This window comes from Brassica oleracea, chromosome C1 (assembly GCF_000695525.1).
Source record: "Brassica oleracea var. oleracea cultivar TO1000 chromosome C1, BOL, whole genome shotgun sequence".
NCBI lineage: Eukaryota > Viridiplantae > Streptophyta > Magnoliopsida > Brassicales > Brassicaceae > Brassica > Brassica oleracea.
This window is the reverse complement of record NC_027748.1, coordinates 8,453,870-8,472,821: the sequence shown is the minus strand read 5'-3', so window position 1 is coordinate 8,472,821 and position 18,952 is coordinate 8,453,870. Positions and strand designations below refer to the sequence as shown.

The window sequence follows — 18,952 nt, the reverse complement described above, 5'->3', positions numbered from 1 at the left end:
TAGTTTGAGGCATTTACATACTATTCGGATTACAAAAATATAATTGAACAGAAACTAAAATCTATTTCGAAATGAATTGTAGTTTGGATTCGGGAACCACAAACAAAATTCAACAAAAAAATATATGATACTAAAAGCTAGGAAGATCATCTCTAATTCTACTCCATATTTTACTCCAAAATTAAAAAAAATGAAATAAGAAATAGAGTAATGAACAAAAAATAAAATGATTACTCCATTTATAAAGTAATGCTTTTATTTTTTTGTTCATCACTCAATTTCCCACTCCATTTTTTTATATTTTGGAGTAAAATATAGAGTATGGTTGCAAATGTTTTAAGGATCGTTCCAGCGATAAGCCAAAATTATAAAAATAGTGCTTATTTATATCTTTCGGTACTAATAAGTATAAAAAAATAAAAAAAAACTCTAGGAAATTAGTTTTGAAAATTTGAAATTCTAATAAATGATTCCACTTGCTTGTGCTTTAGACCAGACATGAAGCTAATGAAGCAGCATTAAATATTATACGCATATATTACATATATATGTAAGTAAAAGTGAAGTGGAGAAATTAGTTTTATAAACTTTTTAAATTCATTTACGGTGGATATAAACTCGTTAATTATAACTCGAGTTTAAATTTCGTTTTAAAATCAGATTGAAACTGAACCAGAATACAGTTTAATATGGTTCGATCGAATTAAATTTTGATATAATAATATGATTCAATATATTTTAATATATAAATATTTAGTCAATATGTTATATAATTAAAATATGAATAAATATCAAATCTAAAACATCTACACATATTAGTTTTTGTTTATAATTTTTTTAATAATTTTACTGGCATTTGTTCATTTTAATAATTTTGATATCTGACCAATAACTAATTGTGTGATCAATTCATGGTTGAACTAACTTAGATCTAATATAACTATGTGACCGGTTTATGATCCACTCTAGTCCGATCATCAGATCGGTCCGGTTCGAAAAACAGCAGTGAAAGGTTAAATATAAGTGATCAATTATTTGATATTTGGTTCAGTTTAAATTTTGGTTTGATTTGGTTCACTTCATCTAGTAGTACTGTGTGGTACACTGACATAAATGAAAAAAAAAAGTGAATTAAGTTATTGATTATTCAAAAATAAAAAATAATCGGTTAAGGCACGCGTCGTCGTGTAATGTCTTTATAGCGATTTCTTCATCATATAGCTCGCTCGCATTTCTCTCTCTCTCTCTCTCAATCGCCTTCACTTTCTGCGCAAAGAAAAGCGTCCATCTTCCCCCCATTTATTGTTCTTCTCTCCCTTTTCTTTCTCCAATGTCTTATTAAATGGGTCTCGTCTCTTCGACAAACCCTCTTTCTCTGGGTTCTTCGAAGACGTAGTTAATAAATCATTTTCATTTTCATTTTCATTTGGCCTTTCTTCAGCCATGCCTTTGCCTTGGAAGAAATCCAAATCGGGTCGGATCTCCAAATTCGTATCGGACCTCCAACAATCTCCCAAACGCGGCGGATCTCTCGTCGTCGAAACTGGCTTCCCAACTTCTCTTATCCATCTCTTCTTCAAGAACCGCGATCGTCTCAAAAAAACTTCTTCAAAACGCAACAACAACAACAAAGCTCAGATACCAACCGGTCCGAGCCATTCTCATTCGACACGTCAGCGTGTTGCGTCTCTGCCTCTCCCTCCTCCGCTTCCAGCTTCGGAGGATCCTGCGGCGAGTAAGATCGATGAAAGCTTCGTCTGTGACGGTGGCGTAACACCTGAGAACAGAAACGACGAATACGGCGGAAGCGGCGGTGATCACGACGGCGGAGGAGGAGTAGGAGGATGTTGTGTATTGATGGTGGTTGCGATTAAGGTTTTCGTGGTGGCTGTGCTCGCCTTGAGCACGAAAAAGCTCGCCGTGGGGATCACTATCTCCGCCTTCGCCCTCCTCTTCCTCGAGTTCGCCGTGCCGCGTGTCCTCACGCTCCTCAATCTCTGCCCCAACGCGCAGGTTCGGCTCGATTCATTGATCAGAAAGCTCATAGGGACGAAGTGTAAAGATAATCTAGAATCATCACCATCGACGCAAGAGAGAACGAGAAACAATGTCTCCTTCGAAATCATCGAAACCTTCCAAGAACCGAGAGATTGCATCGAGGAAACTCGAGTCCCTGAACCGCCAGTAGCGGAGGAGAGAGAGGTGCTGACGATAAGAGACGTGGTGTTCACGAAGGAGAAGAGTAAAAGCGCGAAGCTTAAGTCAAAGATCGTGAAGAAGATCGTGCCGAAGAAGCTGAGGAGTTACAAGAAGAAGAAGAAGCTGAAGAAGATGAAAGAAAAAGAAGAAGCGGAAGGTGTGGAGATTGAGATATTCGAAGAAGGAGGAGAAGGGTCTACGACGGAAGCATCCAGCTTGTATTCCGAAGATATAACCGAGAGCGAAGTATCTGAGAGATACGAGATTGGTTCGAATCCTCCATTGCTGGAGAGCTGCGAAGAAGAAGAAGAGGAGTACGAATCGAAAAGGGATCTAACGAAAGTGATGGTGGTGATAGTGATTGCGCTTGCTGGGTTGTTAGGCGGGAAAGTCTTAGCTATTGTTCTGACAGTATCTTCCTGTCTGCTTCTGAGATTGGTCTGCTCCAAATCTCAAACTATTCTCTGACAAAGGGTCTGAACTCGGAGGGAAAAAGGGCCAGGCTTTGGAAGTTTTTGCTTTTGTTGTTTGTGTTCCGTGGCTGCGGTGGGACCTACGGATCGCCGTTAAGTGACGGTGTTGACGGAAGTGTTGTTGGGTGGTTGGCAGTTCGAAGCTACAATTGTTTTGCTTATGAAACTGTAAATTTTCTTTAAAAAATGTTATTAACAGAGGAAATTGTTATTATTAACTTATTATTATGTGATGGTCAAGTACTCAAGGAGTCAAAGTTGTTGTTTACTGTGAAGGAAAAAAAAACGTAATTAATATTTTAAAGAAAAATGGTCGTTGTTAATAATGAAAGGCAGAGAGCATTAAGGTTGGTGTCGGCCAAAATAAACAGAGCACCAACAACTTGTGAGATAGAGTTTTGTAAGTTTTGCATTGACGGAGCCACGTGATGACATGACCGATTTACTTAGTCGATATATCCAAGATAATCTTGGATTTTGATAATGGCGTTATGTATGTGATGTGTCTCCTTCACGAGTTCATCGTGCGGCTTTAGCACTTCTTTTGGTCTTTCACAGTTGCTAAAATCAACTTTGATATTGGATCCAATCATTCTAGAAAGAAGACGCTTTTTAAAAAAGGGATTTAGAAACATTGATGTTTATCTTTAAGTGAGTTTGCGGATAAGATATCACATTTAGTTTACTATACACGCTTATCTCTATTAGAAAAACGTGTTAAAACTTCACGACAGTTCAACTGCTTTGTTAAAGCCAAATATGTTAGGCGATTAACAAGAATGCAACAACATGCAGCTATAGATACAACAATTAAAAAATGCATATGTAAAAGTGATAGAGAGACGATCCAAAATTTTAAAACAAAATTGTTAATTTTAGGATTTTATACTCTTGTATGTTCAATTTTTCATGAGTGCTCGCTCTTTCCAGTTCTTTTTACAGTTTCCACATATTTTCCATGAAATAGCGATTCCTAATACTATATTCTTAGAAGTTGAAGTAAAATGAGAAAGAAGAGAGATGACTGAGTTGTGAAACAACAGATCGAGAGATTTTATATGCTGAAGAAGATTCCTTATTCTATATGGAATCGTATCTGTGAAAATAAAAAATATATAGTGGCACATGAAGGAATTGCATTGATTGAAATGTCGATCTAGTTTAAAGTGCAGTATGTATACTATAGTTTTATATAGGTGAAAGCCTCGTCGCTATATCATGTCTAGGTGTGTAGCCATTTCTATTCGTTAATTTATGTATAGACATAGACTTGCTAGTTGAGTAGTTCCCAAAATTTACAAATAGGCTGCGAGATGCACAAGAATGTGACAACATGTTATAGATACAAAAATTTACTATTAAAAATATAAAATTCTAAATGAACGAATTGCTTTGATTGAAATCTCGACCTAGTTTAAAGTGTATTATGTATACTATAGTTTTAGAGCTTCTTTTATATAGCTGAAAGCCTCGTTGCTATATCATGTCTAGCATTAAGATGTGTGGTCATGTCAATTCATTAATTTGATCATGTATAGACATAGACTTGCTAGTTGAGTAGTCCCCAACAAATGCAGAGGCACTAAAGACCCCATGTTTGCGTATATTTTATTTTGTCTAAACAACACATCATACCCACAACCAACTATGTTGGTAATGTGTCTTGGAGCCTTTTTATTGTATAGTTTAACCAGTGGCCCTTTACTAGTTTACTCTTTTCATTAGTTATATTGATTTAACGAATCTTTACCTTTGCTATATATATTCTTTTAGTATGAGTTCATCATGACTGCCAAAGGATATATGATTACTTCGCAGCGGCCCTTCAAACCATTTGTCATCATCGTTGAGTGTGTTTAGGACCGATTGCTAAGTTCATATATTATTCATATTTTGTGTTTTTTTTTAGACTGAAAATGGTTAAATCTAGATCTATTAAAGATATGCATCTAATCTCCAGGTGAGAGGTGCAACCCGCTGATAGATCTTCTCCCGGATATATTACTTGTACGAAAATGAACCAATACTCTAATTCAACAAAGTTAAGAACTTAGTAATAAATATAATGCTTGATTAACTAAAATTAGTCATACATTCAGTAATCGTCTGGATAAATTACAAATCAGCGATGCAACTGATTGCACTGCGCCAACATGCACATGAATCATATGATTGATTATAGGTTATATTACAGCGATGAGAGAAGAATATATTAGTGTTTGTGAAGAGTTGATATGGTACCAGGGGCGGATCTAGATAGTCAAAGGATGGGGCATGTGCCACATACCGATTATAAAAAAATTCCCAAGGAAGTATCGTCTTTGCTGATCCATTAAGTAAATTGGTTACTGGTGTCACCAATAGCTCCACTGGGTAAGTGTTCGATTTTCACCCCTGCCTCTAATTTTCCATGTTTCATTCTCTTTTACTGGCTGCATTTTATATGTTATTTTACAATCTCATAAGTTAATAATATTAGTAAATCAAGTTAATTAAATAATTTGTATTAATTTATCAAATATTTTAAAATCTGACTATATTCAAAAGCTATTTACTATTATCTATATAATTTATGGTTAATGTCATTTTATATATTCTTATATGACATATTTAAAATTTAGCGACAATCTTATTAGTTATTTTTCACAATTTTAATTATAAATATTTATAAGTTTAGTTTTTTATTATGATTGTTTCAATTTTTTAGTTATCTTATTTATTTGTGCCACATACAAATATTCAAGGTCTAGACCCGCCCCTGCTTGGTACAAAAGATTTTTAGACTATAGTTGATATAATATGATATCTTATTAGAGCTTTAACGTGTTCTTTTCTCGTCACAGTTCAATTAAGTACAATAGTTTATACGTATTCATCGTGCTGGTAAAAAGAGAAAAAATCTTTATCATGCGATTGCTGTGAAATTTGTCCTAACTCGGAAGTGAAAAATAAATTTCGCTTCTCTCAAACGAGCATTATGTTAATTTATAAAAGAAAAGCTGATAAAGTTTGTCTATTGTTTTGGAAAAACAATATTTTAGATATTATTATTACTTATTGCATATTCAATCATCTATACATTTTTTTGAGAATAGATTTGCTATGTATCATCCCAATAATAATTTTTATATAAAACAATGACTTGACATACTAACGATTATCAGACATGATTTAAAAATAATTGTGACATGTATATTTATATTTAATGTTAATTTATATTTTTTGTTAAGTTTTTAAAGATATGGTAATAACTCATAAATCATCATTAATATAACAAGAAAATAATTTAATAGTATAAATAAAAATATAATAATATTTTATAATTTTGAAATATTAAATTTTATGTTTTATAATTTTTATAACAAAAAAAATCTTCAAAAATTTATGCAATTTAAAATTTTTGTAATTTTCTAATCCCATAAAAGTTTTTTTTTTAATATCTATAAATTTTATAAATATTACTTGGTTTTAATTTTTGATAATTATATGCCTAACCAAAATTTATATTAATTTTATAGAATTGTGTTTAATATATTTCAACCACAAAAATAGATAAAAAAATCTTCCCAAGATTATAAATTTATATATATATATATATATATATATATATATTATTAGATATAAATTTAAATAATTTTTATCTTGATTTTTACATATAATTAAACTAAAATTTTAAATTAAATACTGTAAGGAAATAACAAAATCTAGAAAATAATAAAATTTTATTTTTAAATATTTTTAAATTTTATTTTTAAATATTTTTAAATTTTATTTTTAAATATTTTTAAATTTTAAAACTTTTATTTCTGCACGCAGTGTATGAAAACACCTAATATTCATATTATATAAACATTTTATAAATTCTCAAGATTTAATACCCAAACCAACTAGCATGTGCTGTACTTTACTAATACGTGACTTTTAATTTTAGCAAATCTTATCAAGGGAGTTAACAAAATCAGAAAAAAAGTAACCATTTATAATCCTTTCCATATATAGGATATGATATTTCATTGAATGTGAATTTTAAGAAGAAAAACTATTTAATTTGTATATACAGTAAACATCTATTATTATTATTTTTTACAGAATAGCATATAAGAATAGTAAAATACTATTTCTTGCAACATCTTCCTTAAAAAAATTTTAGCCCTTCCTTAATTTAATTTTTTATGCCAGCCAAAAATGATCTGTTAGAACGTTTTTTTTTTTAAATCAGAACCGTAAACACGAAAGATAAAAATGGAATAAACAAAAATAAATAAAAAAAGCCAGAAATAAAAGAGAGAAAACGTGGGCCGAACATTATCAAGAGAAGAAGCATAATAAACCCATCGTTGTGTGACAGAGTGTTGCTGCTGTTCTTGTTGTTCCTTCCCCCTCATTGGAGAGAGTAAGCGAGTCTCTTCCGATCCCAGAGAGAGAGAGAGAAGCGCTTGTTCTTCTTCAAAGGTAAAGAAAAGCTTCTCAGATCTTTCTTCTTCGCATTCTCGATTCAGATCTTTTCATATTCTCGCGAAAAATTCGGACTTTTTCTTCGTAAATTCCGAAGAATGTTGGCTTTTTTTTTTTTTTTTTGTTTCTTCTCCTCTAGATTTGGTCATCTCCTTTGACGCGTTTCTTGGTTTCCGAGAAAATCTGATGTTTGATTTGGTTTCTCTCTCTGAAAGTTTAGTTCTTTTAACACATTCCTGTCTTTAGGTATGTTGATGAGATAACGTTTTTGTTTGGATCATTCATTGACTAAGAATGAGATTCTTGTTTGTGTAAATCGAACTTTGGAATCGTATTTCTCTGAGAAGAGATTTGATTTATTTTATATGTTCTTGTCAGATGAAGGTTTTTGCGTAATGTTTCCGTCAGTGTTTGTATTTTGAGTGATGTTTCCGTCAATGTTTTGAATTTGAATGAGTGCAGTTTCAGTTCCAATTCTTCCTTGACTTACCAGTTACATATTTTAAAATAAGTAGAGTCTTGAGTTTTGGTTAACCTTTTGGTTTACCTATACTGTTCATCTTCTATGTTTATTCTCAACAGTATACATGCGTATGCATATTTAAGTTTTACTTCTATTTTATTCTCTAGCCAGGAGTCTCAGTGGGGTGGGCAAAGATGGTCGCAGAACGCTTCACTGTCGATTTGGATAAGCCACTTGTCTTTCAGGTGATTGATGCGCTCTTTCACTTCTTTGCTGTATTCATCAAGAAAAAGTAACCTTTTACTGATGAAAATGAACTTTTTTGTTTGTTTCTGATCAGGTTGGTCATCTTGGGGAAGAATATCAGGAATGGATTCATCAACCTATTGTATGTGTAGAGGGTCCTCGTTTTTTCCAGAGTGATTTCTGGGAGGTAACAACTCTTTTCTATTTAATATTTATCTTCTTGTAATGTATAATGGTATATCATCATCCTCTTTGTTTTGATTTATATCTATTCTTTGTGAAACTTTGAGCAGTTCTTGACCCGCACTGTTTGGTGGGCTATCCCAACGATCTGGCTTCCAGTTGTCTGCTACGTTCTTTCAATCTCCGCGAGGAAGGGACTGACATTTCCCCAAATCGGTTTGATAGTTGCCTTTGGCGTACTCACGTGGACACTGCTCGAGTACACGCTTCATCGTTTCCTTTTCCACATAGACACCAAGAGTTACTGGTTAGTTCAATATCAGTGATCATACAACACAAACATAACATGTTTCTTTACGAAGCTGATTATGTTTTTTGTTTTTGTTTTGTTTAGGGCGAACACTGCACACTATCTTCTTCATGGATGCCATCACAAGCACCCACAAGACGGCCTTCGTCTTGTTTTCCCTCCTACCGCCACAGCCATTCTCTTGGTTCCAGTAAGTATCTATGAGTCTTTTCTGTTTCAAAATGTGAACTTAGTACAATGTTGTTCATCATCTTTTCCTTGTCTTTTAGCTATGGAAGCTTCTCCACCTCATAGCTACTCCTGCTACAGCTCCTGCTATGCTTGGAGGCATTTTGTTTGGCTATGTGATGTATGATGTTACTCATTACTATCTACACCATGGCCAACCTAAAGAGCCAACCTTCAAGCATCTCAAGGTAAAATCATTCCCATATAAAAATAAAAAGAATCTCTTTTTGTCGCATTCAAACTTATTCCTCTGAATATCTGATTGAGTTTTGGTTATACGCTTTACAGAAATACCACCTGAACCATCACTTCAGAATCCAGGACAAAGGATATGGGATCACTTCCTCTCTCTGGGATAGAGTCTTTGGAACACTTCCCGGTACAAAGGCTGCTCAGAAGAAGCTCTAATTTGCCTTTCTCTCAGTGTGTTAAAAACTCACATCTTGATTCATCATGTGATTCAAATGACTGTTTTAACTGATGCTGTATACGATCTATCACCATATTTTGAACATATCTAGTGGTGTGTACCGGTTTTATGGTGTGGTCATAGAAAATTGAAATCATACTGGTTTATTTTCTATTCAATTTGGTCTTTGAATCAACTGTTATTAGGTACATATCTACTATGGAAAAAAATACATAACAATACTGGTTTGGTCTTTTGAGAAATCAAAACAGAGGAGGGATACTCTGTTCGTTCCTGAAGAAGTTCGTTGGATCAATCTTCTCTTTAACCAAACCCAACTTCTTGAAACTGCCTCTGTAATACTTTCTCACCCCATTCCCTAGCATCTTCAAAAGCTTGTGTTATTGCCTAAATCAACATAGGAATTGCACCAAGCATCAAGATCGTTTTGAAATTACTCTGGTTAATCACGCTCTCTAGCATTCCTTTAACCAAACTCCCATAGATATTGGAGTCTTTGGAAAAGTTAAGCATGAGACTGGGTATCAAAGGACTTATAAAGTTATACATAAGGCAGATAAAACATGAGCTGATCCGACCAAACAGATATGTCATGTACGTTACGACCAAAACCCGGAATAATCCAAACTTTTGTCCACCAAACAAAGCTCACCGGGAAGAAGGAGAAAGCTAAAAAGAGAGGTGTGACAGATAGAGAGATATATGATTCTTTCACTTATGGTAGCAGTTAAAGATAAAAGAAGAAACTAGCAGACATCAAGCAAATAGAAATCATTCTCTTTGAGTAAAGATAGTCACTACAAAGAGGGTGACAAATGACATCAAATTCCAAATTTCAAAGAAAGTGAAGGGGCAAACTGAATCAAGGATTTGAATAAATCCAAAAAAATCTCTATTGGAGATTTGAGTAAATCTTAAAAAGATTTGTAACAAGTTTTAAGATTTTTTAGAAGAAATTACAGAGTTTTTTAAAAAACTTTTTAAATTTTAATTATTTATTAAAATAATATTTTTATTTTTAAAGTACTATAATTCAATATTTATAGCTTTATGAAATATATAGAATATATGAAAGTTAAAAAACGATTTTTAAATAATCTTTTCATTTTTTTTATTTCAAACAATTTGATTTTCTTTTTTAAAATGTCAATTTTTTTTTTAAAGTTCCAAATACCATAATAGGATATGGTATTTCGACTCGTTACTTTTTCACTATAAAATATCATCTCAACCCCACCAAATATCATTTAATAGAATTTATTGACAAAATCCATATTTTGAATAATTTGGAATTTGGGAAAACTTATACATATGACTAATCTAATAAAATTGGATTTCATATTGAATTTATAAATGCTAAATACAATAAGAGTGGATTTGAAGAAAAACGAAATCCTCTCAAATCATGGATCCAATAAGACCCTCTGAGTCTTACAACTTGGCTCAAGTTGCATAGGAAAATAAATAGAGAAAATTTGGGAAAATACATTTAAATGAGATTATACTCGAAAACTACACTATTTTTTTCATGTAAACTACACTTATTCATAAATAAAATGGCTAAACTGTCCACGTTTACTGTATAGATTATTTAATATCTAACTTGATATTTTAATTGAAAACAGAAAATACGTGTTTAAGAAATTTCAAACAAATTTATCAACAAAACGTGTTTGTTTTTAATACTCTTAATATAAAACTAGAGCTTTGACATGCGCGCCCGCGCGGATGTTTATTTTTATTTCTTATAGATAAATTTTTATTTGTATTAGTTATAATATATATTTTAAAATTTACCCTTTCAAATAATTGTTTAATATGACATTTCGAAACATAATAATTTCATTGTTTATATTGAGTAATTTTATTTTATCCCGTAAACCATCAAATGTATTTTTATTTTTTTTATGGATCAAATTTTATGATAATATATAATAATTTTTTGTATATACTATTTATGGGTTAAAATTTTATGATAATGTATAGTAAAATTGTTGTATATACTATATATTATGTATTTTTCGAATTAGTAAAATAATTATTATGTATTTAATTATGAAATTTATATATGGAATTAATTATTTCCAAATACACATATATAAAATAATAGTAAAAGACAAATAATACAAAAACCTAGGTTTATTAATTATTGTTGCAGTAAATTTTTAGTTAGAATTTGATTTTGGAAATACATTAATTAAAGAAGAAAAGATAAATAATCATAAAAGGTAAGTTAATTAATAATTTCAGTGGCATGTCATTGTAAATAAGTTGAAAAATTAAATGGTATTTTATTTTTGTACTTCTCTTTTAATAGTATAGACTAGGTGATTTTTCCGTACTCATGTACGGGTAAGAGTGTCAAAATGGATCAAATGAGTCAACCCAACCCATAACCCAAATGAGTTGACTGTTTACGGGTAAGGGGTAAACCCAACCCATTTATTAAATGTATTGGGGTGACCCATGACCCATTAAATTAAATGGGTTAGATGGGTTAATTGTTGATCCCAAATTACAAAAATTAATATAACGAAATGATAATATTCTGTTGTCTCATGCATATATATAAATTTTACAAAAGAACTAAATTGTAACAGTTGATTAATATTCTATTTTTCATTTTTAATATCCTTTTAGTTGTCCTATGATTTATATTTATAAAATAAATTATTATTTTTTATAAAATTATATATTCTTATCGTAGTTAAATCTATGATTTTATATATAAGTTGAATCAGTCGAATCACTCATGTTGTGAGTATATTGAGTTACATATATTCTTTCAAATTCAAAATGAAGTATAATTATTTTTTATTATAATTAAGTCAAATGTGCATGTATTTTTATAATATTTATCAAATTATTTGTTGATGTTTGTAAAAAAAATATTAGAAAATAAAGCGATGATGAATAGGAAGTTACATGCATAAGTGGTTGATACATTTTTGAAAGCTCATGAACACATATCAATATTTACAATAATTAAAATATTTTATAAATTCTAAATAACTTTATGCCTTTGATTTATTGAATGGAGACTAAAATTTATTTTAAATAATCTTAAAAATGAGAATTCAGATTTACTTTTGTATTTTGATTATGGTTCTATTAAGTTACGAACATGAAAACATAAACTTTAAAAGCAAATTTAATATTAAGAAAAAATAACTTTAATAATGATAAAGTATAATATATCTACCTAATTAAACTATTTTAAAACTATTTGATCAAGCGATGTTTATTTTGAAAATTATTTTTAGTTTTTTTAATATCTCTTAAAAATAAGCAGTAAAAAAATTGTGATTGTATTTAAAAATAATATTATATAAGTAAAATATAATTTATCGATATTTTTGTTGTAATTGAAAGATATTATAGTCAACTAAATATATTAAAAATAAATAAAATATTTGAATATTACTAATTATAAACTATTTTAAGACAATTAAACATATATCAGTTTATGTTACTTAATTATTTTACGTAATCATCTAAGAAAATATATAGATATATAAAAATATTTTTATTTCTTTGAATTTATTTTGTATTGTTTAAAATTATGTTTTAAAAGAAATAATATTTATTTTTCTAATATCAAGATTATCTGTGTAAATTTTTTTTAATGAAATCACATTCTATAGAAATTTATAATTTTAATCTAAGAAAATATAGACATAAAGAAAGTATTTTCTTATTCAAAATTATATTTTATGTTATTTTTAAATATTTTTAAAATGAAATATTACTATTTTGTGAACTTTCCCTTTTTATTAAATCATTTATATATACATACATTTTTCGTTTTTCAATTCTTTTTTTTAAACTTATTTCCTTTTTTCTAATATGTGTAAATTTTTCGGAATTTTTTAAAAAATAAAATATATAAAATAATAAATAATTGTATTTTAAATGTAAATTAATTCATTAAGGGTATCAGTGTAATCAACCATCGTGAGAGTTAACGTGAGAGCGACACATAGGAAACTGACTTCTCAAATAATATTATAGAAATATTGAAAACTTAAAGGGTATTTTATTTTTGTACTTCTCTTTTAATAATATAGATAGAACAGAACCTTTAAAAAATAAAAATTGTGATGACTTTACCAAATAACTAAATGATCTCATATTCTAACCTGGGATTTTTTTTTTCCTTGTTTCATATTCACACACTCATGACACAATTCAAACAAATTGCTATTCTTCATTTAACAAAAAAAACAATCCATCCATTTTTTTTTTAGAATCAGAGAGTGTGTTAATATATGTTTACCATTCTTAAAATGTTTGTATTATATATTGTATGTTGAGAAAATGGATGAACTGCTAAAACAAAGAAACTCGATCTATTTATTCCTTTTCTATCGCAAAAACACCAAATGGTAACAATTTCAGAAAGAAATAAGACAAAAAGACAAAAATAGCACTAAATCAAATTTATGTTCCCAAACTAGCACTCAAGGTCAAAAGTCACAAAAATAGCACTTAATGTTTTATCAAAAGTCACAAACTTATGGTTTAGAGTTAAAGGGTGGGTTTTAGGATTTAGGGTTTAGGGTTTAGGGTTTAGGGTTTAGAGTTTAGGGTTTAGGGTTTAGGGTTTAGGGTTTAGGGTTTAGGGTTTAGGGTTTAGGGTTTAGGGTTTAGGGTTTAGGGTTTAGGGTTTAGGGTTTAGGGTTTAGGGTTTAGGGTTTAGGGTTTAGGGTTTAGGGTTTAGGGTTTAGGGTTTAGGGTTTAGGGTTTAGGGTTTAGGGTTTAGGGTTTAGGGTTTAGGGTTTAGGGTTTAGGGTTTAGGGTTTAGGGTTTAGGGTTTAGGGTTTAGGGTTTAGGGTTTAGGGTTTAGGGTTTAGGGTTTAGGGTTTAGGGTTTAGGGTTTAGGGTTTAGGGTTTAGGGTTTAGGGTTTAGGGTTTAGGGTTTATGGTTTAGAGTTTAGGGTTTAGGGTTTAGATTTTAGGGTTTATGGTTTAGGGTTTAGGGTTTATGGTTTAGAGTTTAGGGTTTAGAATTTAGGGTTTAGGGTTTAGAGTTGAGAAATGTGGTTTTGGGATAAGATTTCAAATTTTGAAAAATAAAAAATTTAAAATTTTCAAAGGATAAACTTAGAAATGTGCTATTTTGGTCATTTTAGTTTTTGAGTGCTATTTTTGTGATACAAACTTAGAAAAATGCTATTTTGGAGATTTGCCCAAGAAATAACTACAAAGATCGCAGAAAATTTATACAAAAGAACAATCATGGAGAATAATCAAGAATTATAAATTTATATTAGTTTTGATTATAATATGCAAATCACATCAAAGCATCTTGATGGAGCTTGGGGGTACCGTCAAGAATCATTCTTGTTCTCTTCTTCTTCTTGAGAGGAGGACTGTTGACATCAAGTTTTTCCTTCTTCTTAGGGATCCTAACAAGCTTCAGATCTTCTGCACTTGTAAAGTTGCGACAGTAAAGATTCTTCTCTTTATGCTCAAAGTGGTACAGATTCCATGCCAGTTGTGATGACAATATTGTCAGCAATGTCTCATGTTCCAAGGTCAATGTGTGCCTTTGATTTGATTTTCCATTTAGGTGGGTTGTCATATACTCTGACGATATCTTTTGATATTCTGCCAGAGGAGCATTGTAGAAGAACAAACATGCACATGAATGAGGTTGGACCCCGATCGAAGACCTCTGATTTCTCACAAACCTGCCTTTCTGACTATAAAGGATGTCTCGAGTGTGATTGTTGAGTTTATACTCATTTAATATATCCACCAAGTCGTTTGTTTCTCCGTGGAATATGCAGTGACACTGCCTTTAGTAGTAGGTTAATTAAATTCATAACCATCTCCACGATTATGCAGATCACACTGCAAAATCCAAGGACACAACTTATCACCATATTTTGACATATCTAGTGGTGTCTAAACCGGTTGTCACTTTATAATTCTTTTATAGTTTGGTTATAGAAAATGGAAATCAAACCGGTTTATTTTCTACTCAATTTGGCCTTTGAATCAACTGTTATTGGGTACACATATCTACTAGAAAAAAATACATTAACAATACATTTGGTTTTTGTCCTGTGAGAAATCAAAACAGAGGAGGAATACTCTGTTCGTTCCTGAAGAAGTTGGTTGGATCGATCTTCCCTTTAACCAAACCCAACTTCTTGAAATTTCCTTTGTAATATTTCTCACCCCATATCCTAGCATCTTCAAAGCTTGTGTTGATTCTTGTGTTGTTTCCCAAATCAAGATCTCTGTAGTTCAAATAAGCTCCTCTAGGCGATGAAGAGACATAAGGAGTCATGTAGTCGTAAAGCATTCTCATCCACGTGACATGCTTGTTCATCTCCTCGACTGTATTCACTCTCCACTTCACCATATACTGTATGTTGTAAATGTTCCCTCTCCTGTGTGGATATGGAGACTCACTTTCTGATACCTCACTTATCTTCCCACCCAATGGCTCTAGGATCATCAGTGGAGTCTCTTGCTCGAGAAACCTTTTGGTCACTTCTTCGAAAACGTTCTCAGGAACTGGCTTTTGAACAAAGTCTGACTTTGCTTTGAAGTAAAGATCCTCGTATCTTAGGTCTCTGTTGAGCATTGTCTCTAACGGTTGTCCTGACTTCCAGTTAAAGAACATTATCGACTCGATCCAGCTCATTTCAGAACAGTCCTGAGCTCTTAATCCTATCTCAGGAAACTTCTGGTTCATCAGAGGAATCAACTTATCGACTCCACCAAGAAACAAAGCTTGGAAAGTAGTTTTGACTCTCCTTTGACCTCCTTCTACACTGTTGTCGATTATAACTCTGATGAAGAGGTTTTGGTCTAGCTCTGCTCCTATGGACTGCCATCTATGAACGAGCTTGTTCATGCTAGCTCCCATTGGATGTTGACTTATGAAACAAGTTACCTTCTCGGGAACCCTAGCGAGCTTAACCTTCCATGACAACACAACACCGAAACTAGCTGCTCCTCCTCCTCTTAGAGCCCAAAACAAATCCTCTCCCATCATTCTCCTGTTGAGGATTCTCCCGTTCACGTCCATCAAACGCGCGTCCACAACGTTGTCCGACGCTAAACCGTGTTTTCTCATTATTGTACCGAACCCTCCGCCGCTGATGTGCCCACCAACTCCAACGCTTGGGCATATCCCTGCGGCGAAGGCGTGGACCTTGCTGGTTTTGGCGATTTTGTAGTAGAGTTCGCCGAGCGTTGCTCCGGATTGGATCCATGCGGTTTCTTCCGTGAGGTTGATGGTGATGGATCGGAGGTTAACTAGGTCGATGATTATGAAGGGTGTTAGTGAGAGGTAAGAGAGGCCTTCGTAGTCGTGACCACCACTTAGGGTTCTTACTTGGACGCCAAGTTTCTTGCTGCATAGTATTGCTTTCTTGATTTCGGATTCGGATTTTGGTTTGAGGGTCAGGATCGGCTTTAGGCTTGTGAAATTCAAGTTGAGGAAGTTTGAGCTTGGAGATGAAGTCTCCAAAGAGGCGGTGTAGAGTCTGGAATCTGATGTGTGTTTAGTGAGATTGTTGGGGTTTTTGGAGATTGTTGACAAGCAGCTTTGAAACTGTTCTTTTGTGGGAACAGAACTGACATGTTTAGCTAAGGTGAAAATAAACAGACACAGAGCTAGGTCTCTCATGTTTGTTTTTTTCTTGTTGTTGAAGTTTCAGACAAATAACCAAGCGGGGTTGGCCTGGTGGTGTTGAGAGAGCTTCGGCCTCAATACGCACACGGGTTCGAACCACTGGCCAGGCAATTGGGGTATCTAATTCCCCATAGTACCAAATGGTCCGCCTCGCGCCGAGGGGTTGGCCCCTGGGGGTGGAAGTCCCTCCAGGCTAATCAAAAAAAAAAAAAAAAAAAAAATTTCAGACAAAGAGGAAGTATTATAATGTTCTAGATCTTTGTCTGGTTTAGAAAGTTTCTTGAGACAAACTGGATGAGTTGCAATGGAAGAAGGACAGAGAAGACTTAAATAGATTTCAGTTTTGGTGGTGTTTAGTTGAATGTAATTTTTTAATAAACGCCACTAGAAATTTAATAAGATTATTTTTGACGAGTAGCTCAAACAAAGACGTTAAGCTAAGAGTCAAAAATGTAGGCATTTTCAAAGTTTGTGATTGTGGAATAGTGACAGCCATATATGAGAACTACGCGTTCTATCAAAATATTGCAGTTTTTAAACGTGGAGTCAGATACTTCCTCTTCTCCTCCCATTTTACAAAATGTTTTTTTTTTTACTAAAAAAGCAATTTTTAAAATTTGCAAATACTGGAGTCTATTTTAACAAAAATTGTTATTGAAACCAGATAGTGATATATTTGTAATAGAAATTAGTTTGGGGTATGGTATAAATTTATCATTCTGAATTTGATTCATGTTAGAAACTAAAGGTTTTTTACAAAAAAAAAAAAAAAAACTAGAGGCGTATTTAATTTAGATTTTGAAGTGATTTGATTTTAGTGAATTTTAAATGATTTCATGTGAATTAAATAATTAATATAATTTTTATTTAACAAGTTTACATTTTCATGTGAAATCATAAAAATTAATTATTATTATTTAACTAAGAAATTCCATCAAAACACTTTACAATCACTAGAATAATCTTAGAATATAACTTATAATATTTTCATTAATAGTGGATTTCAAAGTATTTCATGAAATAATAAGTTCAATATAAATTTTTATTTTATATTTGAAAAATTAATTCAGTATTTTAATAAACATCATTTAAACCTTCCGGTTGAACTAGTTGTTAGTATTGTTTTCTTGAAGAATTAGTAAGTTTTTATTTCAGATATTTCCGATTAGTTTGATAGAATTATTGTTTAACATTTAAATAAAACAAAACAAAAAATATAAAACATTTTACATAATAAGACAGAAATAATATTACTTGCTAAAATATTATTTTGGCATTATTAGATGTAGACCTGCATGGCTCCAAAACAGCAAATAAATAAAAGCCCAAAATAGCGTTTTGATAGGTCTTCCTTTTACGCCATATATCCATAGTGTAAGACTAATGATTGGTTGCTTGTCAAGGTACATGCTGTATAGCTGGATATTGTTACCTAAGTACTAGACCTGGGCGTTCGGATACCCGTTGACGTTCGGATCGGGTTTTCGGATTTCGGTTCTGTTTGATAACACCTCCTAGGTTCCATTCTAATAAATTTGCAAGTACGGGTCGGGTTCAGATATAACACTTTGGGTTCGGATCGGTTTTGTATCACATCATAGAACCCATAAAATAACCATATATCGTTCGGATTCGAGTTATATCGGATCGGTTCGGATATACCCGAAATAAAATCTAAAATTTAAAAGCAAAACATAAGAAATATATACTTCTTTATATATAATTAAGTATTTAAAGTAGCTATTTAAATTTTAAATATTTTTTGTTAGATACCTTATGAAAATAAATATGAAATTGCATATTTGAAGTATATATATTCATGTTTTATATAATTACATTGTATATTAGTTTGGACATTCGGACCGGTTTCTTCGGATATCTTTTCAGATTTTTTGTTTTTTGCGGTTTTTCGGGTTACCCGTTCGGGTTCGGTTAATAACACTTCGGGTTCGGATATGTTTTGTATCACCTTACAAGATCCATTCGGATATTTTTTACATTTCGGACCGGGCACGGATCGGGTTTTTCGGTTCGAGTTCGGTTCGGATTTCGGATTATGGATTTTATGCCCATGCCTACTAAGTACAATAAACTTAAGTTTTAAACGAATTAAACTATTAAGTTACAGCCTTATTTTACGGTATTTCTTTTTGGATAACAAGGTCTTCTTTATTAACAACTAGGACGGTGTCTGCGTTTTGCACGGAATATTATTTTATTGTTCTTAAATGTGATTTTTAGATGATGTGATTATGCGTTAGTATTTATTGTGAATAACATTATTTGATGTTTTATTATGTTATGTAGTAGT

At 31.9% G+C, this 18,952-nt stretch overlaps 3 protein-coding genes across 4 annotated transcripts; 2 read left to right on the top strand and 1 right to left on the bottom strand.

Annotated features, from left to right (window-relative positions):
• The first annotated feature begins 932 nt into the window (after positions 1 to 932).
• LOC106325310 lies at positions 933 to 3,003 on the top strand. The gene has a single exon (XM_013763354.1). It carries the CDS (start codon positions 1,444 to 1,446, stop codon positions 2,665 to 2,667), a length of 1,224 nt encoding a protein of 407 aa, XP_013618808.1. The 5' UTR covers positions 933 to 1,443; the 3' UTR covers positions 2,668 to 3,003.
• Positions 3,004 to 6,925: 3,922 nt separating this feature from the next.
• LOC106341495 (fatty acid 2-hydroxylase 2) lies at positions 6,926 to 9,140 on the top strand. 2 transcript variants are annotated; one of them, XM_013780265.1, is made up of 7 exons: positions 6,926 to 7,124; positions 7,762 to 7,835; positions 7,931 to 8,023; positions 8,130 to 8,326; positions 8,414 to 8,519; positions 8,599 to 8,745; positions 8,846 to 9,140. In XM_013780265.1, the coding sequence occupies exons 2-7, from the start codon at positions 7,785 to 7,787 to the stop codon at positions 8,963 to 8,965; spliced, it is 714 nt and encodes a 237-aa protein (XP_013635719.1). In that variant the 5' UTR covers positions 6,926 to 7,124; positions 7,762 to 7,784; the 3' UTR covers positions 8,966 to 9,140. The 2 variants fall into 2 exon arrangements, with proteins under 2 accessions (XP_013635719.1, XP_013635713.1); XM_013780259.1 differs by having other exon boundaries at positions 6,937 to 7,124; positions 7,758 to 7,835.
• A 5,806-nt stretch (positions 9,141 to 14,946) lies between these two features.
• Positions 14,947 to 16,926, bottom strand: LOC106326358 (cannabidiolic acid synthase). The gene is made up of 2 exons (XM_013764357.1): positions 16,864 to 16,926; positions 14,947 to 16,661 (listed from the first exon to the last, which is right to left on the bottom strand). Exon 2 carries the CDS (start codon positions 16,633 to 16,635, stop codon positions 15,067 to 15,069), a length of 1,569 nt encoding a protein of 522 aa, XP_013619811.1. The 5' UTR covers positions 16,636 to 16,661; positions 16,864 to 16,926; the 3' UTR covers positions 14,947 to 15,066.
• Positions 16,927 to 18,952: the final 2,026 nt, after the last annotated feature.